The sequence below is a fragment of the Maylandia zebra genome, linkage group LG18, assembly GCF_041146795.1.
Source record: "Maylandia zebra isolate NMK-2024a linkage group LG18, Mzebra_GT3a, whole genome shotgun sequence".
NCBI lineage: Eukaryota > Metazoa > Chordata > Actinopteri > Cichliformes > Cichlidae > Maylandia > Maylandia zebra.
The window spans coordinates 26613048-26636828 of record NC_135184.1 but is presented as its reverse complement, the minus strand read 5'-3'; the positions used below and the strand labels follow the sequence as shown (position 1 = coordinate 26636828).

Below are 23781 nucleotides of genomic sequence, written 5' to 3'. Positions count from 1 at the left end.
AGGCTGAAATTTTTTTTTTTGCACGTTTTTCATCTTTTCTGCTTTGCCACAAATGGTTCTTTAACGACTGAGCCTTTGTATCGAGTTTGATAACTAAAGGCTCCACCCTAAAACGTGTGGAAAAGATTGAAAACTCTGATTGTTGACACTGAATTATCGTCACACATAACAACTAATTAGGTTGCCTTTGAAGATCCCATTGTAATGTTTATCCAATTGAAGGTCTGCACATGCGAAAAGGGTTGATTAAATTTGCAAACAGCATATTGCGTCATTATTAATTACAAAGCAATCCATTAGGATTGGGAGCTGAGCCCCCCCACAAGTCTGAACCTAGAATCGCCCCTGATGTGTCGGTTTAATTACTATTTTAAGACCTTTTATCACCCACCTCCCCTCTATGATGGTGATAATGTCATCGACCTGGATCTGGAGTTTGTCAGGCTCATCAAAGTCCTGGAGAGCACACATGTCTGTAGGCATAGACTGAAAAAAGAGACAAAGACAGAAAAAATATAACAGATTTAATAAGCAGCCTGTTCACTTTTTTCTTTGAAATGGCACCACTAGGTGGAGCTAATGGTAAATTTATATAATAACAACATGATGTCAACAGAGAAGTTAAATGAATGTAGAAAACATGCATGTTTAAATCCTAGAGCGATGGTTAAATGACTGCTAACGCCACCTCGAGCAGGAACTCGCGTAGAGCAACAAAAGTTGGTCTGTCATCAGGTTTCTGAGCCCAGCACTGCAGCATGACGTTATAGATATCCTGTGGACAATCCTCTGGCTTAGGGAGGCGCTCACCCTCTTTATCAATTTTATGGAGAATCTAAAGACAAAAGAGTACAGCTACGGTATATGAATCACTGTCTATATGAGCAAATTTATGTATTTTGGCTTCAGAAGTTTGGTTTTTGTTGATCCTTTTTGTGCGTTTACCTGACTACCATTAAGACCCAGCCAAGGCTCCTGACCGTGTGTGAACATCTCCCAGAGGGTGACTCCAAACATCCAAGTGTCTGTTGCATGGGAGAAGGTTCTGGTCTTTAAACTCTCTGGAGCACACCTGTAACATGAAAAACAATACACTACAGTCTATAAACCAGCTGTGCACAGTCTGAGCATAAGTGTGGAGCAGGGATTTAAATGGGGTGTTTCCCTGGTGTAAGGATTTGTTTTGAAAAAACGATTTCTAAATTTTGCCTTGGCTGATAGTTTTAACAACAAAGCAACAATGAAATGAGTTCATTCCACCCACCACGCAAAGGGGACCTTGCGATGCTCCTGCATGACATAGTGCTCGTGGTTGTTAGGCAGCGCCCTCATCAGGCCAAAGTCACCAATCTTCACTCTGTGAGCCGAGGCCAGCAGGATGTTCCTGCAGACAGGGTGGTGATGTTAACAATTAGCTGGAAATCCTAAAATGAACCTTCAAGCTGGAAAACATTAAATGAACGAACTCTTCTACATGTAGAACTAATGTTCTTAATAATAACTATTTCAATAATAATTGTAGAGGAGACTTGGTCCGTATGCATTTTACTGATAGGCCAAGCACAAGACTGCAGATGTAGGATCTATTGAAACTGAGCATGACTAAAAAGATTAAACTCATTTACAAGTAAATAAATATTTTAGTTCGATCTACTAATATGTAAAGAGAACTATTATTTCTAGTAGTTTGGGTCTGTTCAGTTCCCTGTCTTTCCATGTGCAGACATGAAAGCCAGAGGCAGGAAGAGAAACAGCAAGACGTTAGTGACAGATATGACAAGTCACTGATTAGGTCTTGTGGACATGCTAAAGCAGCTTAAATGGTGTGCCATAACAGATAAAGAGATTTATCTGTTATGAACTTTTTGGTGTGTTAGAAAGTCAGCAGATCTTTATCTCAGAACGCTTCCAGCCTACAGGATACAGTGCGTGCCCAGAGAGCTCAGCAAACCTTAACGCAGCAGCTGTGTGTAGTCATTACCCTTTTATTACAGCTTTAACTGGTAAAGTGACTCATTTGTACCGGCCATTAAGGTTTTTCCCCAGACCTCTACATAGTGTCAGCACTTAAGTGAAAGTGTCTAATTTTGGCAAGACCAAGAACTTGGACCACCCAGTGCTTCCAGCCAGTGACTCATTGTGCTTATGGGCCAAGTCTCCTGTTAATGGCCTGTAAATTTCTGGGTGGAGGAATAGGAGAGGCAATATAAATAATTCACCACAGCAGAAAAATTATTCCTGAATGTGAGCAATGTATGTTTTTCAGTAGTTTTTTACCTTTTTTTTGCCTCTACCAAAGCTCTGCACCCTACCTCGCTGCCAGGTCCCTGTGGATGAACCTCCTCTGCTCCAGATAAGCCATGCCACAAGCCACCTGCACAGCATACTGACACAGAGTGTGGATCAACACTGGGCCTTGAGGACGAACGCAGCGCAAACGCTCCAGCAGAGAACCGAGAGGTGCCAGTTCAGTCACCTACAGCATGCAGGTGAAAAAGAGAAATAGAGCATGGGTGAAAAGAACGGACAAACTCAAAGCATCTTTTGTCCTTTTGCATTTGCATATGTGGCAAGTATACACAGAGAATATCGGCCCCGAGTTAAAGCAGCTACTGTAAACGGTTATGTGCACTCGCATTTATCTGTCTGTATATTTTTCCCTGTGCGTGTGCATTTCTGTGTGTCCACTACCATCTTCATTGGGTGTGTGAGCACCACACCGTAGAGGCGGATCAGGTTTTGATGGTCCAGCGAGTGCATGACGTTGACCTCACAGATGAAATCCTCCAGAGCGTCGGGCTGACTGAGCACATCTGTCTTCAGACACTTCACAGCCACGTTCAGCTAAAAAAAATGATGAGTTCAAACATCAGATTCTGCTTCTCCTCATACTCAAAGTGTCTAAAAATTTCCCATGAAAATCCCATTAAAAAACAAAAGAAAAAAAACAAACATTCATGCGCCTGCTTTTATCTGTTCCTAGACAAGATGCAAACAAGCAACATGTTTCATGCAAAAGAACTGTGTGAGCACACTCCAGTTATTTCATATTTCCAACATGTTTTTGTTTTGTTTTTTAAATTGTGGATAAATGGTATAACAATATGCCTCCTCACCACCTTCCCCGCAGGTGTCAACCACTCTCCCCTCTTCACGACGCCAAATGAGCCGTCGCCCAGCTTCTCAAACAGCGTCAAGTCCTTCTCTGGGATGAGGCAGGTCAGACCCTGCTGCTGCCCGTCGAGGAGAGTGCCACCACTGGGCTGCGTGGCTAGGACTCCCTCCCCGACGCCCAGAGGTGGTGTGGGAGACAGCTTACGAAACGAGGAAGCCGGTTGACCCTGCTGGGGTATGTCTCCTCCATCTGGACGTTTACCACTAAAAACCTGGAGAGAAACAGACAAAAATGAAGACGTGTGAAAGCAGAGAGAGGGGCACTAGAACATAAAAATATGAGCATAATTTAACATTTTGCATAAACAGCAACATTCTACATCCTGGTTCCCCCTTTTTCAATTTATGTATAATAGCAGGTGGTTGAAAAGCACACTCGTGCCATGGTGAGAGTCTGACAAGCAGTCTCAAAACCATTACTGCAAGTTCTTGTGTGTGCAGCGAGGTCTTTTAATGGCTTAAATTTTTAAAATGAAGCTTACACATAAAGAAAACATCATGAAGTTTGTGGAAAAAGTAAATAAAATTCCATGCACATGTACTAACATGAGCACACATGTTTTTGCACACACACAAAATACTTAGAAATTTCCTGCCTCTTGGCTTAAGTACTAACAACACAGCAGGAATAACTTAGCTGTTAGGAAGTACTCATTAAGAAGCCCTATTAGATTAAGTGACCTGAATGGCTCTGTGTGCTTATGTTTGTATGCCTGCATTTGTGTGTGTGTGTCCATGTGTGTTAATGATTCATTGCCAGTCTCCTAAATCCGAACCCATAAAAATATGTGTGCCGTTTGGCGCCACCAAGGGAAGCCTTTGTTTAGAGGACTTGAATTAGACTGTTTACCAAAATAGGAGTTCACAGAAACTGGTGGTGATATTAGCTAGCAGGGATGAAATCAAGCCGATAACAGGTCAGATAAAACACTAGAAGAGCCTCTCCTACGGTGGTAACACAAATACTACATTACGTATCAAATCAGTGATGTCGGATTCACTTAAAAACATCTCTTATTGGCTCATGAACATAAGGTCAGTACTCAGAAATTATGTCATCAGTAAAAAAGAGGTGTCAATGAATATCTAGTGCCAAACATATTTGACTGGCTGGATATAAACAGTAGCAAGCGGTATGTGGTTTCACATTCACACTGGACCAGACATGACATAATGCTGCAGACCTTTTTTGAAAGACACCACCTCTGTGTGGTCACGGTGTGGTTAGTTCGTTTCAAATAGAGGGCTGGATATTTAAATAATTCTGACTATGGCGCGCACACACACACACACACACACACACACACACACACACACACACACACACACACACACACACACACACACACACACACACACACGAGTGGAGTCATAAGGGTCGGTGACACACAGATGCGGCTCAAGCTGCATTCACAAAATGCTGTCTTATTAAATTCCCCTTAAAGAGACAGAGCTTTTTTTGCTTTAAGTTACTTCTTCACTTTCCTTTAATAAAAGACTCAAAGGGTAATTAAAAGACAAAAACTGCGAGGTATGTAATACACATGCTGACGCAAATACTCAAAGGAATTAACCATCGAGAAGGATACTGAGGAGAAGCCGTCAGAGTTGTGTGGGTGCGCATGTGTTGGATGAGTGTAGCCGTGGTTCTCACAGGACGGTGTTTGCCATCTAAAATTACACCTGTCTGCTTCCGCCTCTGGCACTATCCTCAGATAGAGTAATCTGCTTCCTCAGCTGGCTGTGACAGGGTGTGTGTGTGTGTGTGTGTGTGTGTGTGTGTGTGTGTGTGTGTGTGTGTGTGTGTGTGTGTGTGTGTTTCCAACTATCTTTATGAGAACTACTTTGAGTTTGGGAGCCTTACACTGAGGACATTTTGGAAAATGAGGTCTTTTTAGCTTGGTCCTTGCTTAAAAGGCCCTTTTTATGGGCCAGCACTTAAGTTAGGATTAGGTTAGGCTAAGGCAGTTAAGATGGCATGGTTCAGTTTAGGATTAGGAACTAGGGAATGCAATGTCAATGAATGTCCTAGCAAAAATAGCCTTGTAAGTGTGTGTATGTTTATATCTGAATATGGACTCACTGGCCCTCCTCGTGTGTCCTCAGGAGAAAAATTACTCTTTATATAAAAAATACAAAACTCTCCTATAATCATCACAGGTCTAAAAAAAATGTGCTAATTGAAAGGAAAGTTTCTCTTAGCGACACCTCACCACAATCACGAATGTTTGTGGTTGATTTAAAACCTCTGCACTACTAACAGCCAGTATTAAGTTAAAGGCTGCTTTTAAGCACATACGACTATGTTAACATCTTTCCCTCAGATTACAACGTACTGATGCCAGAATTCATTCAGGGGGTGCTGATCATATCTGCGCGGAGGGCGCAGGTTACTGTGGTCATGTATCCACACTGTTACACCCAGACGGATTCCACAGTGGCGACATCCTGCCAAATATACCGTGCACCATACTGAGTTCTGATGTGCGCTGTGCTCGTCTATGTCTGTCACCTTGCTCATCCAGGACTTGCGCTTGCACATGGCTTTCCTCCTTTTCACGGCCTCCCACAGCCTTCTCTGCCCTGCGGTCAAGAAGAAACAAAAAGAGGCAATAGGTCAGTGGCAAGGCATTCAAATGAGGACTGCAACTGCTCAAGGATCCATCAGGAGGAATCTGAGTGAAAGAAGGGTATACCATAATGAATTTCAACACATTTACCACAACAGGAAGAAAACCAAACACCCAGCTTTGATATGAAATGAGACAAAGAGCAAAAAGCAAAGGGAAGGAGGAAGAAGAAAAGATAATAAAACGCCAGAGAGCAGTGAGCTGTGCAGTGGAGAGACATGTGAGGGAATATATGAGCATGCGAAGTGGGTGTAATTAGTCTTAAGCGGCTGTGAAGCACAGGCCCTGAGGGCTTCAGTAACTGGATTTAGAACAATTCTGCTGTGATCCACTTTATACACACCGCAGACAAAAGATCTGACAGTTTAATATCCACTCTCACTGTACCTAATTACAAATTGTGACTTTGTAATGACATTAAATGCATTAGTGATGCAGGATTTGTTCAAGCAACATCAAGGATGAGCCAAATGACACAGTGCCATTACTGAACACAAGAGTCATACTTAAGGCTATGTATAGATGCATACAGAGAACAAAAGTAATCATAAATATAAAAATTGCTCATTAAGCTATGAAAGGCCAGTACTGCTTTATTAGGAAATAAAACACATGAGCAGAGAAGACAGTAAATGATGATTTTATGAAGTTGTAGTTTGGAATCAGAAATTCTGTGTCTTGCGCTCATTTCCAGTCTTGAAAGAGTTGATAAAAACAAGCCACTAAACAACAGCCATGCTTTCAGATATCTAGCTACACTAAACCACCGCTCTGAGCTAAAAGCTAATATCTACTTCTACAGTCTACAGCCTGGTAACAAAGGCAGTGCCAACATCAATATTTTAAGACTTATAATGTATGTTAAATATATTCAGCATCTGAATTTAGCACGAAAGAGTTACAACATTTGCTAATTAGCACTAAAACTACAGGACAAACTGAAGCTGATGGGGATGTAGTTCATTTTTAGATCACAAATTATGGACAAAGAGTACAGGAGATAAACCGTAGGATTTTTCCTTTGAATAAGGAACATTTATACTAAGTATCTAACACTGGAAGCCACTAGCAGGAATACAAATTTAAGCACAAGAGAGACATGCCAAATGAACATCTGGATGAGCTTCTTTGGCACAACAACACTGCGGTTCTTTCATTCACTCACTGACAAAAACACACACATACACGCAGGTACTGTGTCTCACCGGGTCGACCCATGCCGATTTTCTCCAGGTCTTCATTCTTTACGTAGTCAAAGTGCGACAGCCGTGTGACGTTAAGGTCATCTCGGATCCGTAAGAAGTACTGCTGCAGCTGCACTTCCATCAGCAGTTCCAGCAACCATTCCGTCCCTTCCTCACATTGCATGCTGCTGCCCAGTTTCTGATAAAAATACAAAGACACACACAGAGTTAAGCCCATTCAATAGTCATTCAACACCTCTCCCAATGCATGCTCCAAAATCCGTAAAATACACTCAAAAAGGAAGTCAGCCATCAACAAACAGAGAAAGAAAGGAAACTGAGCTTGGAGCCAGCTCCCTCTTAACTAAATCATTAACAGCCTATTGCTTATAAAAATCAAGTCACAAACTCAAGATCAAGGGGGCTAAAGCGGCAAACATACTGTAGCATAAGCTACTTATCAAAGGATAAAAACAATGAAAACAGTCATTTTCACTGCAATTTGATGTCACTGTGGTGTCAACAAACCACTTAGTCTTCAATTAAGTTAAGCTCAAAACAAAGAAAGTTGTTTTTGGCTGACTTGCTGTAGACTGCTCAGACATGAATGTGCCAAAAAAAACAAAAAACAAGAAGAGCAATACAAGAAATATATTATGCAAAACTGATGTCCAAACGTCCAAAAACCAGACGTGGCCCCGAAACGGTTTCACCGCAATTCCTCACAACACCGAGTCAGCCCATCAATCTTTAACGTAAAAACAAAAAACATCCATTTAACGTAACCAGAAACCTAAACCTAGATGGGCTTCTTCACAAGGCTATCGTCTCAAACTGATGCAAGTTCAATTCAAGACAGTAAACAGCTTTGCTGGAGAACAGCTACACCTGCTCAGAACTTTAAGGAAGTAAACTTGTAAACCAAGCTTAACAACACATGGAAAAGAGAAACATTCCTAATCCACACATAAAGGCAGACAAAACTTTACGATGGGTGCTCTGGCTGAAGGGGTCACTCCACTGATCAGTATTTAGACTCGGCGAATGAGGAACTTCCTGTGCTGGCAAAGGCGAGGTTACGAGGTCCAGAGAACAGTGTCACAAAGGTCACTGCTTCCTTGCTCGCTGCCATTTAAACTTCCTGAGGGACTTGCTTAGAGGCCATTTCCTATTATTTAATGACTCTGGCCTTAGAAGCTCAAGATCACACACACACACACACACACACACACACACACACACACACACACACACTTCTAATGGTGGGCCATAAAATAAAGCCCGTATGTGACCAATCCCTAAATCTACTATGTCTTTTCAGAAATAGCTGTTCTGTATTTTACAGGAATTTTAGATGTGAGGTCTGACTGAGGTCAACTTATTGGGAGGGCTCAGTCCCCAATGGTTATGGCAGATGTTTGTATCCTGATACAGATTCATTCCTATAACCATAAAAATGGGTCAGCTGTCTTTTTGAAATCACAGGAGTCCTCTTATTTTGGTAAAAAAGTCCCACTGTCAGAACATTCTTTGAAGCTATCTTTGAAATCCTCCTGTTAGTTGAAAACAAGAAGTAAAACGGTACACTGGTAAGCCAGGAAACATTCTCGCGTGATCCGGTGACAGTAGTGCCTGTGGTTTTAGGATTAACTAGAGCTGCTGTCATTTGAATCCATCTCCATATTTTGCATTTTGCTACATCATGCCTGACTCTTATCCTGAGAAAGACGATCCAACGGCCCTTTTGGCTGGTCCACTACGGGTTAAGCTGTGCCAGTGGCAGACATGCTATTAAGAGTTTGACGCAAAAGTTTTCCCAAACAAGAAACAAATGATTTTTCATTTTCATTTAATCCTTTCATTTTTCCATGAAAACATGCCCAACTCATCCTTTACAATCTTCCCCAGCAGCAGTCAACACTGAAGAAAGAATGCTATTTCTCTGGACGGTGCCAAAGACGCAAGTCAGCTTTCTCTTGGGCCTCATTTCATGGCAGTGTCATTTGAGGCATGAGGGGTCAAAATCAAGGAGATGAAGCGCTTCTACTTCTTGGCCCACTAGCAAACAAATTATTAACCCATTAAGGCATGTTGGGTTTGTTTTTTCCTGAGACACGTTCATAGAAATAAGCTTTGATACAATTAATTTAGGTGGCTAAGAAAGAGCTTTATACAGGGTGTATCAAAAAGAAACATCTGACTTTAAAGTGCTTTAAATCCGCAGCTGTTTACTGGTAACAGTCGAAACATGTACTGGTAGAAAGCGAGGATTTAAAAGATTCATGTGGTGGTTGGGACGAGTTATCGTATTGATGTGTGCCATGTATCTGGTTGGGGACACACTGAGCACGTGTAAACGATGCAAGTTTTGTATGTAAAACTTTACATGCAAGCGTCTATGCCCATTACTTTGAAACATATAGCCTTTTGAATTCTTTTTGATACACCATGAATCTTCACCAGCTGAGATCATCAAATTATACTTTCTCCAAACAAAACAGGGTCCTTCCTTTATTTAGTTTATGTAAAACGTCATCAGGAGCTTAACTTCTCCTAAAGTAGGAAGTAGAAAATGTACATTTTGAAGATGTGAGGTTAAACTTGAAAGAAATGCTGCATCCCAACTGTTAGAAATGACTTCCGTTAAGACTCTGAAGAATCCAACCAGGGCTAGAAATCCAGAACTAACTAGTGATCTATATACTTTCCTTCATTTCACCATATTTTAAAGAAGCATCATGAAATGCTGACAGATTAAGAAGCTAAGCCTGTTTGCACTAAACTTGTCCAAGCTTAGCGTTTACTTCAAAAAAATATTGAAAACGACCAAACAGGGAGGAAAACAAAGAGAAATAAATGAGGGATGCAGGAATTTAGATGCAGAGAAACAACATGGTGTCATTGCTGAGAAATGCTTTTGGCCTGAACGAATTCCTCAAGGTGGTGCTGATATTCACACAGGCGCATGTACACGTACACAGACACACAAACCTACACCTTCTGGCCAAAATCATGTCCTGTGTTAAATCGGTTCTGCTCTCACATCCTGCTGCAATAACAACCATCCCTGGGGAGAGCCTCAGACCAGCTGGAGAGTCCACACACACACACACACACACACACACACACACACACACACACACACACACACACACACACACACACACACACACACACACACACACACACACACACACACACACACACACACACAGTTAGAGACAACTGACCTCCACCATACCATATTCATGATTCATGTATTCTAACAACTAATTAAACCACATGACTCTGACTATAGTTACAAGCATCCATGTCATGCTAAAGAAGATATCCCCTCAATGGAATATGGAGAGTAGACAATCCAGCAGAGCAGACTTACTCGATATACGTGAAAGCGTGCCAGGAAGGGGAATGTCTTTTTCAGCTTGTCAAAGCGTCGCATCCTGAATTCCTTCGTCTGGGATGAATGTAGGTGCAAATAAAGTGCATACACGTTTAAATGGCCCGTGGTTGTTGCTTGTCCTTTAAATCATTACCAGAGCCACAGCACCCTTGGTTTGAGTCTCTGAGGGAATTCTAAGAAGCGCACACAGTTTTTGGATCCGGACCCAAACCTATGAACCCGAGAAGGGGAAGAAAAACTTCCTGAAACCCTGCACGCAAATCTACAGCATTCCATGGCGGGGTCAATCCTCCTCTAAGCCCCTTCTACTGCTTCAGCTCCCCACAAGAAGTCAAAGAGGCATTTATGTAGCACTTGAGAATGCAGAAGAGAACTCAAACTGGCTTGTAATATTAGGAAAGAAGGCTGGAGAGCGAATGGAAGCTGCTGCTTCTAGCAGAGAAAGCCTCCCAGCTCTGCCCTCTGCCCAAGTCCAGCCATGTGCCCTCCTCAGACAGCAATGAGCCAGTCATCCAAACTTGCAGAACTTCACAAATAAGTCACTCCTTCTTCCTCCCTTCCTTTCACTGCCTCTGTCTCTCTCTCCCTCTCTCTCCCTCTCCGTCTCGCTCTCTCTGCTTTGCCTGTGCATATACTGTCTGTTTGCTTTTCGATCCCTCCATCGCGCATGGGACTAAAAATAGGAGCGTCTTCTGCCCGATTCAATCCCCTCGGCAGCACAAACAGACGAGCCAGAGTCGGCGTCTCCGGCTCCACTTTTTAGGCTTTAAAAACATGCATGTCTGCCAGCGGGGGGAGGGAGGGGGGCCAGTCTGCATTTGTTTACAGGTAGCATATGTGCTTGAGCTTCATGTTGACTGCTTATAATTCTCACTTCTGCATCAGCCAAATTTTCTCTACCCCTTTATCCTGCCCCCTCCTGCAACTCCACTCCTCACCCTATCTGTCCTGACCCCCGAACCCCCCACCCACCCTCCTCCTGCCGTCCGTGCAGTGCAGAGCAGAGCGTGGTGCAGAGGACAGAGGCTTCATGGTATTCAGCCCGGAGGAGCATTTGATCCAGGGCCAAAGGGTCACATTCAACTGCAGGAGGGGGAGCTTGTTTCCTGTGATGCAACCTCCCAAAGACACACACACACACACACACACACACACACACACACACACACACACACACACACCCCAAGCGCTCTTCCAGCTTCTCCCTCTGTTGCCTTGCAGAATTTCCCAACCTGCTTAGTGTAATATTTTCTCTACTGAAATGTATTGTTGAATGGCAATCATTATCTCTATGATTTACGAGTAGATTTTCCTACTATATATTTTTTCCAAGTTTCATTTTAAATCTATTTGTTATGATCTTTAATCACTTATAACCAACGCATTGTGTAAGAGTATCTGCTTAACAAACCCAGAAGCATACTCGAAGCACCAATCATTAACCACCAGGATCATTCGGACAATGAAATAGTGTATGAATAATTTCTGAGGTATGAACCACACGATGTGCAAAACAGATTTACAGATATCTGTTAGTGGATGACTAATAGTTTACAGTAATAGTGAAGAAAAAACCCACATGAATATAATTATGATTACATAAGACCTGCTCAGGTCACTTAACCGCGGTAAACTCGCACACTCCTTTTCTGTCACTGTGACGTCTTTTTTGCGCTGACTAAAACTCCTGCCATCTCCCTTCTCCTCCCTATTCTTCACTCCTTCATTAATCCCTTCTCTTTCACTCCCATGCCTCCTTCTGTCCCTCCTCTTTATCCCTGAGGATCTGGCCAAACTCTTGCATTTTCTTCTTTATTTGGTGCTGCCTTTTATTTCCTGCCTCTAATCCTCTAAAAATGTTATCTCTCTTCCACTACGCTGACTATAAACAAACCCGTAGCGGCTGTTTTTCAGACCAGTGGTGGCAATAAGCCACGTCTGCCTCCGTGGGCAGATATTATTAAACTTTTGCCTTTCTGATTTCACCACTCCTCCTCCCCCTTCTTTCGCTCGCTGTGCTGTTTTTCATAAGTCTAGCCCATCAATCCACACTTTGACTTAGCTGTTCCCTTTTCACTAGATTTAGTTTTTTATAACGCTCCCTCTGTCTTACTCTCTCTTCCATTTACTTCCACACACTTCTGCTTTGAATTAGGAAGTTTTGTGTTTACTAGTCTAAGGGTGGACAGAAGGCGAGCAGGCAGAGGTGTTATGGGATGGAAATAAAAACTACAAATGGTGTTTGATCATGAAGTATTGGAGTTTAATCAGAGACGGGAAAACAGGCCTTTGTCAGAGGCGGGTGATGCTGTGCAGCGTGAGTTTGCATACCAATTTATTTGTGTAGTTTGTGTACTTTAATCAGCTGTCTAAATGACTTTATTTGAATGTTTTGATTTATAAAAATTATTATTTTTAACTGTAATGTGTAAGTGAACAAATTGTCTCACTTTAGAGTGACGTTATAATAGATTCAACGAAGTCAGCCAGGCAAAGGCAGGCGGCCATACTGTCATCAACACAGGGAACAGTGTGCTAGCTGATGATATCCACATTGGAGTCTCTTTACTGTGCCCCTTGCCCACATGGAGAGGGATCAGAATGACATCAGCCAAAACTTTAAGAGAACATGGCCTACTGTATCCTACATCCATACTGTATAAATCCACAAGGCCCTCACACAGGTGGAAAGTCGCAGCTCATGGTCATCACCTTAACACAAGCCAACTAAGGATACCAAACTTTTTATATAAGTAGAACAGCCTAAAAATCCCCATGCCTTCCGTTTGGATTTCTTAGTTTACAGAGTCTCTATTGCTTTTGTTTGACAGCATTGCATTAAAGTATATTATAGTTACTATATGAGTCAAGCATCCAGAATCATAAGGATCACGTAGACCAATTAATATCATAACTACCTCCCTAGACTATTCAGATTTTTGCATCAGCCGTATTTTAATAGATGCCAATATAGAATTTGTCACAGTAAAGTTAGCTTCAGTGATATGATAAATAAGGAAGTAATGTTTGCTTTGGAGCACTTATGTAACTCACAAGACTGTGAAACAGATGCTATGAAATAGCCCACATTCCTGAAAATCAGCAGCAGGACAAAGAAGGACATTACTAACATAACTGGATTTTTACAAAATGTTGTCCATTAATTCATCAAAAGAAACAACACTGAACAATTATCAGTTGTCAGTGTCAGTTGGATTGATTAATCAACATGATTCAACAGTAATGAAGGTGAAAAAAGCAATAGCTTTAAACCACTTCAAACAGAACTCATTATTAATTACCTTTTGTTAAATTAAAGAAATAAAAAACAAATAAAGAGATAGGCTGGGATAAAAAGAAGAGGAAATATGGCGACACCAGTGTGGCAGTTTAGTGAAACGGGAAGCTGTGTGTGTGATAATGCACCGTTTGTGTAGAGTACCATCAAATATCCAATTTCATCTGATGTTTTGTTAGAAATCAGTGGAAGGAATGTGTGAGAGAGCCATCAGCTGCCCCCTGACTAAGGAGATTAGAGCAATACGATTAACATAAGTCAATATGTATTGTTGCCATATGAACACTAGGGGGCACCAAATCTTAATATGAGGGGTTTTCATTGCTCTGTGTGTGACAAGCATTTGTTTTTCCACTCTAAAAAGACTTTGGGATTACACAGGTCACTCAAACTTTTATCAGTTGCCTTTCTGGTTATGTGGGGCCAGTTTATGACCAGTGGCAACAAAATCCAATTAAGGAAAAACAGCCCATTTTACCATGCCTCGAGGTGTCTTTTTTTTTTTTTTTTTTTTTGCCTGTCCCGCTTGGCTCTTTTGCCATCAGATTTGTTGTCTAAAGGCAAAGAAAGATGCCCAACGGATTTACTTTACCAAATTGACCATCCCAGCCTTGCCGTAATGGTCCATTTGATTCACCTTTTATTGTTTCTTTTATTTTCACTTACTGAATACGGGACAGACTTGACTGGGGGAAAGAAGGGGAGAAAGAAAGAGGGAAAGAGAAACAGCTGAGAAGAGGGATGGGGGAGAAGGGCAAAAGACAAAAACCAACAGAACGGGCAGAGAAGAAAAAAATGCATATATCAATCACCTGGGTCACCTGCTGAGAAAGAAAAAAGAAAACAAGCAGAAGAGAACAAGAGCAACAGAACAAACAACACCACAATGATACATGGGAATACGACAGCAAATACCAAACACTAAACACCACTGTGCAGCACACAAGACCAACAGAACACAGTGTGCCCTGAGGTAGGAGCCAAAAAGGGTGCAGTTTGTGGGTGTGATCACCCGTGTGTACACCTGTGAGCATGGACGCGCTTGTTTTTTGTTTTTTAAAAGGTTCCTTCATGTAATAATCTGCTAGAGGGTGTGGGGGGGCCACAGCCCCGAGGTGTCTTGACAACTAGTGGCTGGTGATTAAGACAAAAAATTATTATCAATTTTTTTATTGCTTGCCGAAATAACGAGAAAAGTCTCGTCCTAATAAGTTCAAGAGTTAATTAGGATTCAAATGCTGAAAGTGAAGAAAATTTTGATTCAAAATTGTAAATATCTTGAAATTTAAAGTTAACAAACTGAAATCTCAGTTTGGATGAATTGGATGAAAACTATGGTCATTTTTTAAATCAGAACCAGATAGCATTTAAAACCAGGGCTCTATCTGGCATTACCATGTAGTTACAGTAAGTCACAATATGACTGTAGTGATGGCATTTGTGTCAAACAATATCAATATTTAGTGACTTAAACATGTGATATTTTGATATATTGGCCAGTATTTTTTTCCTTTATAAAATCAAACAGATTTCCATAACACCTATTTTGTGTAGTTGCTTACTCATTTACACTACTCAGATCAGCTGGTTGGTTGGGCGTCCATACATGCGTGGTGCCCTAGCGAAGTTGCATAGTGCCCTCTGGTGAACAAGCTATGCAACATCAACACATGGTTTTTCTCCCATCTCTTCTTTATCTTTTTTAATTTTCATTCATCCGTTGATATAAAAGCAGTTGCTGATAGTTTAGTAAACACCTAATTTCAGTTGCTAATTGGTCGATTTTCTTGATTTTTTTTTTTCTTTCCAGTTTTCACTGTCTGTTTGGTTTGACTGAGGTTTGGTTTACGCCCTAGTTTGGGTCAAAATACACCTCTGTGCAATGTTCATGGTAATAAAGCTAAAGTAGAAAGCTAAAGTAAGCTAAATAAACTTTTACATGCCGTCTTTTTCCACACAAGTTCTACATATATCACATCACAATAACCTGATCACCTGTGGTGACGACCCTGGAGGAAGCTAAATGTGACCAGTTTATCAAGATCAATGAAATTTATTCAATTAGATAAAACTGTTTGGATTTTTTTTTTACAGATTTACTGCAACTAGCTTTACATTAAGACTGCTGTCTGACCTCGCACGCATGCACAAAGTAGTCTGACCGACGGCTTTACAAAAGGACACTAATACTATAAAGCCCAAGTTAAATGTTTGACCGTGAAGATTACATTATCATGACCAGACATCAGATTAGGACCTTTCTAGCTAATAAGATTATGAAGAACAACATGCTGTGAGCTCTATTATGTTACAGTACTGAAACACACATGCACATACACGCACACACACACATTCTCGTGTTGATATCTTAGTGAGGACATCTAGTTGACATAATGTTTCTCTAGCTGCTTACCCTAACCATCAAAAATGTTTGCCTAACACTAGCCTCCATCCAACCATAACCTAATTGTAACTCTGACACTAAAACTACATTTTGAGTCTTAAAAATGCCATCAAACTTGTGAGGACAGGCACTTTAGTGCTGACTAGTGGCTGTTGGTCCCCACACAGATGTGTAAACAGGTATACACACACACACACACACACACTTCTAGATTCTGTAATATGATGCTCACTGTATACAGGAAGGCATGCAAAGGCATGCACACCGACTAGATTCATCCTGAGGCACTATGTTGGGAATTAAGTTAGCTTACTGGGCACCGGTGTATTTCTAAACTAAGTTCCAACATTTTGGTAACAAAACATCAAACTGCGTTTTGGGTGCCGGGTGCCAAAAATGCAGAGTGAAGAAGAAGGAGTAGTAGAACTACATTAATCACTTTAGAAACTGTGCTAGAACAATATCTACACAAACACACAAAAACCTCTGACAGAGGACAGCATGCACAGACATACAGAGATCCATCATTCCTAATGTCACAGATAGCAACTATCTCCCAAGGTCTGGCTTTTACGTTTTCCTTAAATCCCTTTACCGTCCACAGGAACTCATTACTCACAAAGCCAGGAGGGGAGAGGCGGTGTGAGGCTGTGAGCGTTAATGTGCCCATGAACAGATTATGAGAAAGATGAGAGCTCTGGATGCCAGTGGCCTGCTTCCAGGTCATCACTTCCAGTTTTCAGGAACATATGTGCTGTGTTTTGTCAACAAATGTTGTTTTGGTAGCTTGACCTAATATGCATAATGCCAGACTGTAAAAAACAACCCCCACAAAACAATGAAATACACCCGTACTGAGCAATCCTTTCTTTGATCCCTTAAAGCAGGTTAAGAGGGAGAAGGAGGAGCCATTAAAATAAATATCAAATATCATGAATAAAATGATTGAACTCAAAATCTATCACAGCAGGTAGCTCAATCAAAAGAAATTACTTATTACATTCATATTATTCCAAACACAGTGGATGCCCAGCCATACTCACGGCCGACACAAATTCATCATTTTCAGATAAGGCTTGCCCGCTAATCCCTTCATCCTCCACAGGGGGAAAAACATCCATAAGATATCTGTGTGGAGAATAAAATGGTCACTCTAATAACACAATAAGTATTTTCCATACACCTACATTTTCCGTACATCTACCCTTAAGTGTTTTTCACTCAGTTTCAGAATAAGATGAGGCAGCTGCAGGCTGTGGCGCTGAAAGCTAACCCTAGAAAAACCGCTGTACTCAGCACAAAGCTGCAGCTGTGGAAGGAGACTGATCTGATTCAGCCCCAAACAGAGCACAACAGCTGCAGCGTCCATCGGTTCAACTCTGCTCAACTAGCACACAGATCCTCAACACACACAGGACAGTATCACATTTAAACTGCCGCACACATCTACACATTCATTTATCTTCTCCCTATATTTGCTTATCAACAGCAGGTCCCGAAGGGCTGAAACCCAGTACATGTCAGGGAAGACCAGCGCAGGGCATTGCTTGAAGTAGCAGCGGTAGTGAGTCAAATTTGAACCCAATTCCATTTAAACACAAGTCACCATAAAATGTTTAAACAAACATAATAAGTAAATTAGTAAAAAATAAATAAATAAATAATAACATCCATTTTGAAAAAGTTCAAATTGTAATTCTCACCATACTGAAATCAGGCAATTTTTTTTTTTTTTTACATATTTTCAGTTTGTGTTTAGTTTTTTGTTTAAATTTAGATTTTTTGTTTTTAAATTTTGAATTAATTTCTTATTTTCTTGTTTCATTTTTACATTTAATGGTAGAAATTACACATTTCAGTTAAGCTTTCATTCGTTTTTGATATTTATTTTGTTTACTTTGTTACAGGATAACTTTAAGAAGTTTAGGATACACATTACAGTAAAAATTGTATAAAAAGAAATACAAAAAGAAACATTGTGCAGGCAGCTTACATATCACAATTTCAAATATTTGACCAAATGAACAAAGACTTAACATTTCCCGTGTGTTTTAGACCTAAGTTTAGACTGAAGAGCAGAGGCGATCGTGCCTTTGCCTCAGCTGCACCCAATCTCCCTGCTTCTATTCGTGCCTCGGACTCTGTCCAATCCTTTAAATCAAGATTGAAAGCATACTTATTTAACCTGGCTTTCCTGACCAGTTAATACCCTTTTTAAACTTTTTATCTAATGTATTATTTTATTATTAATTTTACTGCTGTTTTTATCTTCTTAGTAGATATTTTTGTATTCACGATCTGACCTTCCTCCTGTATTGAGGTTTGATACCCATTTTACTTAACTCTTAAGGTCTATTAGTGCCTCCATTCTGTCTGTGCTAGTGCCTGATCTGTACTTATGTTGTTTTTCCGTATTACTGTGAAGCACTTTGGCGTGCCTTCAGGTTTTTAAATGTGCTATATAAATAAAACTGTATTTTTTTGTTTATTTATTATTATTCACAATACGTTTCAAGTCCAATTTTTACCTTTATTGTACTTTCATCTGTTCTTTCAAAATTAGTTTTAGTTACCAGTAATAACTGCTTTAGCCACATTTTAATCACATTGAAAATACAGTAAAGACCAAACTATCAACACTGTATACCAGACAGTTTTTTCTTGTTTCTTTAAGCCAACTCCTAATTTTAAATAATCTATTCCAGCCTAAACATGACAGCAACACACACCCCTGACATGTAATGCCCTTGCAGACTGTTGAAACTATTCAGTTTACAACATCTCTACAAAAAAGGGTAAAACGGTGAATTACCGACCTGGTGAACTTATTTATCTAGCTCTGAGTTCAGTGATTCTACACATTTTCTTCTGATGTTGAAAACATTAAAAAAGGCAACAGAGATGTTTCACAATGGTTTGATGTGGAAATTAAACGGCCAGCCTAAAAGCCAAACAAACAAAAAAAAGAGTCGGGCCTTCACAGTATTTGTGAAATAGTGTGTGTGTGTGTGTGTGTGTGTGTGTGTGTGTTTGTGTGTGGCTTTGCAGAATAGGTGGGAGGGTATAAAATGTCATAGTTTGCCTCTCACCAACCTCATTCTGCAGCACTTCATCAGTGACCTCATGGCTCTGCATGCAATAACTCGGCCTCGTGTGTGGGCGAGAAGCGCCGTGTGTTGTGCGTGGGTACGTGGTGGCTGAGCAGGGCGCTACTGACATACATGGGTAAAAGAGCTAGTACTGTCTGACAGATGAATGAGCACTTTGGGAGATCTATGAAGTGGAGTTATGTTCGCACAATCCAACCAGACTTTTTTCCCCTCAGCAGACGTATGTCTTGCCACAGGTGTTACTAAGAACAATGGCCGTTGTAATATTGTGTTTCAGCAAGCCGGGATAGTGTGACAATGAACACGCAATGCCACTGAAACTAAAGTAAACTTAGTGGCATCCAGTAGTTACACCTGTCTTTGTTTACCCCTTATGCTCTGACGTGTCAAAGAGTCTGTTTGGGGGAAGGAAAAAAAAGCTTATAAATTTTCCACATTATTTAACACTAAAAATGATGGACCACCTTGATCACCTGATTAGGTGCTAAACCATCAGTACGCAAACTGACACGAAGGGAAAAAGGATGCTGAAATGTCGGGAAACCCGGCCCGACACTGACTGAGGAATGAAAGCCATGTCACAGGAAAACAGCTGTGTACATTCACCAAAGTGTTTTGGACATGACACGGCCAGTGTGACACTGAACAAGACAAGATAAATGCTCACAATGGCAATGATTTGAAATACAGAGACACCTACGAAAGCATAAATCATCATTTCATTTCCCTTTGACAGGTTCATACTGCTGGCTGAAATTAGTCCATTACCTACTATTACCTACTACTGTAAAATAAAGGGAACTGCACAGGTCTACCTCTTCATCATCGCTAGGCAGCCTTTGGTAATCCGACTCTGTTGTCTCCTGCAGTCTCTGGTATTCTGCCGTCTCCCCCATGGTGGAGTTCTGAGACCCAGCCGGTACCTGTTCGGGTGCTACGTGTCCTCAAATAGCTGCTGCTCCAGCCCAGTGAGCAACCCACACACTCAGTCGGTCAGTCAGCTCGCGTCGACATCCATGCAGGAAGACAAGTGCGATATTCTGGGCGTCGTTCACGGAGCGGCGTTGCATTATTCCGCAACGCCTGGCACAATACGTCTTATTACTCTGCTAACTCTGCTGTCACTCCTGCATCCAGTAATACCACCTTCATTGTCTTCATCGTTTAGGTTGAGTCAGCATTCGTTTAAAATGGCTGGACAATGAGTTCTTCATTTTCACACCTTTGTGACAGGAACTGACTAGTCTCTGAAAACAAAGCTGCTGATCCTCATGGAAACAGTTTTCAGAAGTGTAATTGTGCTGATAATCTGCAAACAATACTTCTTAATACAGAATGAATAACTCAATTCAGTTCGTGCAGGCAGGAGTAGCTCCGCTTTTGAGAAGATATACAGAATGCAATCCTCTTGAACGGTCTGTCCTTTTCATATGTCAGCAGCATTAAGAAGCTTCTGGGGTGTGAAAATGATCATTCAGAAGTCATTCAGCAAGGATTATTGTCCCTCAGACAATGAAATTCCAGCCTGGGTCCTTGGAGTTGCTGCAGTCAAGAGGTGGGAGTGTTAGGAGGATGAAGCCAAGGTGTGGCACAGAAGGTGAAAAGTCTAACAGGCTCCGCTTGTATCCTCACATCAGCTTCTAACCTCAATCTCTCTCTTGTGCTCAGTTGTGCTCATCTCTGCTGTCACTGCCTGCCTCTCTCTCTCTCTCTCTCTCTCTCTCTCTGACTCTTGTTCACCCTTCCTTAATGCTGACGCATGCTCCTCATATCCAGCGACGGCTCTCTCCGTTTCCATTTCCATGCCCCAGGCACTACCATGACCAGCTTACCTCCTCTTACTCATCGGCAGTGAAAAATCACAGCAAGCAGTGGCAGCGGTCGTCCGGGTGACGTCTTTCATATTTCACCTGAATTAGCTCCTTCCTTCTTTGTGTGGTTTTTTATTCATTCCAGCGGCTCGGCTCTAACGATGCCGACTGAAGTCTGGGAGCATTTTGGACTCTGCTTTGTCCTAAATGGACTTCCTGATTGCTCGGTCGATGCCTAATCCCTCGCCTGTTGTTATTGTTTTTCCCCCCCTCCTCTCCTTTCGAGCCCTAACCCTCTAACCCGCTTTCCACACGCTTCCACTTTTTTTTCCCCACTCGATGATTTGGCGAGTGGTCGCCTCTTCTATTACCGTGGCAACATCAACCCATCCCACCTCCTCCCCGCTCCAGTGTTCTGTAGCCACGGTGATCCACTCAGCTGTGGTCCTGATAAAAGCAGCCAATGAGAATAAGTCAAGCCAACAGGAAAGGGAGGGGGAGGAGAGTGTCAGGCGAGAGGTGGAGAGGCGGAGGGAGCCCTAATGAGGAGAGTTAATCTTCCCTCTGAGAGGGAGAAAAACATGGCCATGCTGCTTTGTCTGTGTTTGTGTGTGTAAAGCTCTCCAGTATAGAGGACATCCAAGCCATCTGGACCTTGCTGTGTGGACATCTGGGTGAAGAGGAAAATAGAATAAAAGAACAACGCATGTGCATCTGCGTACGCACACACGACACTTCCCCATCGCTCCAACTGATGCCATTGAGGAAAAAAAAAAAATCTTTAAAGCACTCTGGGACAGCACAGAGTATTTGTTTACGCATGCATGATCTCCTCCTCCCCTCAGTCCATGTCACTCTTTATTCCTTCCACTTTCATATCCTTAAAACTCGCCCCTCTTTTGTTTTGCCTCCTCTCGCTCTCTTCTCCATCTCCGACTCCACTCCAGTCCTGCTGATGTCCTTAGGCCAGTTATTTATGGCCCACTGCACAACATTCATTTTTTGCTCTCATTCCTCCACCTCTTCCTCTTTTCTGTGATCTGGTCCTCCGGAAGCAGACTTCTGCAAATTTGAGAGGCACGCAACACAACACAGCAGTGGAACAAAAGCAGCAAGACTGCGTAATTGAAGTTAAAAAATTATTATTTTGGTCAATATTGACGTCACCATGACGTCACCACTTTTTAAAGTTAGAATTTGTCAATTTTCTTTTCTTTTCTTGTTTCTCGCTCAAAATCTAAATCCAAAATGTCGTGGTTTACCTTACTTGCATTAGAAAAAAAAATTGCAGAATAAACCTTTTATCTCGATTATGTCATTTCCATTATTGCTGGAAGAGTAGAACTGAATATAAAATCAATTATCAGCCGTGATATGCGTACGCCTCCAAAGAAACACATGGTTTGCGCATAATTATTTCTGCAAATGTAAGTGATACGATTTGGATGCACACATAATACACAGTTACACACACTGTAGGTCAGCGATTCTGCATTTATTATAAATCAGGTCCTCAGACACCTACTGTGTCCAAGTTTTTAGTGTATTTATAGGGCAGTAATATCAACTCATACTCTAGCAGTACATGCTGACCTCTCCTCTTTTACCCCTGCTATGGATTCGTGTTTCGTGTTTTATTATTCCATCCCTCTTACAGCTCAATCTTAAATGAAACCTCTTTATATGAATTTACTTTTTTAGTGGAGTAAAAAATCTCAAGAGCTTTCAACCTTAATGGCCAACAACATTTCTTAAAAATAGTCATGACGGGTGGGATTTCAGTGTTGCATTGCCTATGATCTTAACAACATTCTGCACGTATTTGAGAACTGAGGTTACCAGCTGCTGTAGTTTTGAAAGTCAGGATTTTGACTGCTTAGCAGTTCAGAGCCTGGGAATTGGTCTGGAATGGATGGAGGTTAATTCAGCATCCAGATGCCAACTCCTGCAATACATGCGGGTATGTTTGTTTTCCTAAAGTAAGGAAAGTCTGCCCTGAAAGAAAGATGTATGACAGCACAGGCTTCTCTAAAACTGTGCTTCAATGGTGTTTTCATAGAAGTTAAACTAAGCAACGCAGTATCCACTGATTAATACCCACTCTGGGTATTGGATTTTCAAACTGTGGGTTGATAACAAGCAGGCATCCATACTTTCCACAAGAAACTCAGACTGCAGGTACCATTTAGTTATGAATGTGATTTTTTAAGCATGTTTTACTTTGATACACATTTTTCTAAAATTCCTAAACAATTTTTCCATGCAGACTTTCACAGAGCGCTGAAGCGCACATTTTGAAATGGGGTCATACAGCGAGCCCTCCATCAGTGTATTTCTCTCTTTAAAGTGTCTAATGATACATTTGTCCATTCAGTTTCTAACTTTCTTGAATCATGTCAAACGTGTAGGCATACAGAACGAAATGAAAAAACCTCTACAGTGCAGTATAAACAACACAGCACTGCTGAGTAACAGCAGATACCTTTCCTGTTTATCTGAAATGTTTAACTGCATAAACTGTCCAAAGTAAGAGGCAGTGAAAGAAAAGTTGAGCCGCAGGAGAGACGAGAAAACAGAAGGGATCTGCGGTGAATTGAGGCCATGATAAATGAAGCGGTGCTGAGCTGCGGTGTTACGCCAGGTCACTGCTGCCCACCAGCTGCCCCCTGATGAAGTTAACACACTCAGTTATAGGCTGCTCCACAGACTGATAAGAGTGAAGGGCAACGATGAAGGACGCTGTGAAAATATTTTTCCGCACCAACCT

The 23781-nt window shown here is 41.5% G+C and overlaps 1 protein-coding gene across 7 annotated transcripts in view; it reads right to left on the bottom strand.

The window, feature by feature from the left end:
• Positions 1 to 23781, bottom strand: part of tnk2b (tyrosine kinase, non-receptor, 2b) — a 57275-nt gene that overhangs the window by 12642 nt on the left and 20852 nt on the right. For 3 of the 7 annotated variants that reach the window (XM_076877202.1, XM_023153975.3, XM_023153976.3), the window contains exons 1-10: positions 10368 to 10912; positions 7010 to 7187; positions 5687 to 5757; positions 3117 to 3386; positions 2692 to 2844; positions 2313 to 2476; positions 1265 to 1384; positions 946 to 1072; positions 689 to 835; positions 392 to 486 (exon numbers count right to left, since the gene is read on the bottom strand). In XM_076877202.1, the coding sequence (XP_076733317.1) occupies positions 392 to 486; positions 689 to 835; positions 946 to 1072; positions 1265 to 1384; positions 2313 to 2476; positions 2692 to 2844; positions 3117 to 3386; positions 5687 to 5757; positions 7010 to 7187; positions 10368 to 10430 (1388 nt within the window). In that variant the 5' untranslated portion in view covers positions 10431 to 10912. Of the gene's footprint in view, positions 1 to 391; positions 487 to 688; positions 836 to 945; positions 1073 to 1264; positions 1385 to 2312; positions 2477 to 2691; positions 2845 to 3116; positions 3387 to 5686; positions 5758 to 7009; positions 7188 to 10367; positions 10913 to 20018; positions 21384 to 23781 lie in introns of those variants that run through there. The other 4 variants (XM_004567190.5, XM_004567192.5, XM_076877201.1 and 1 more) reach the window with 3 other exon arrangements.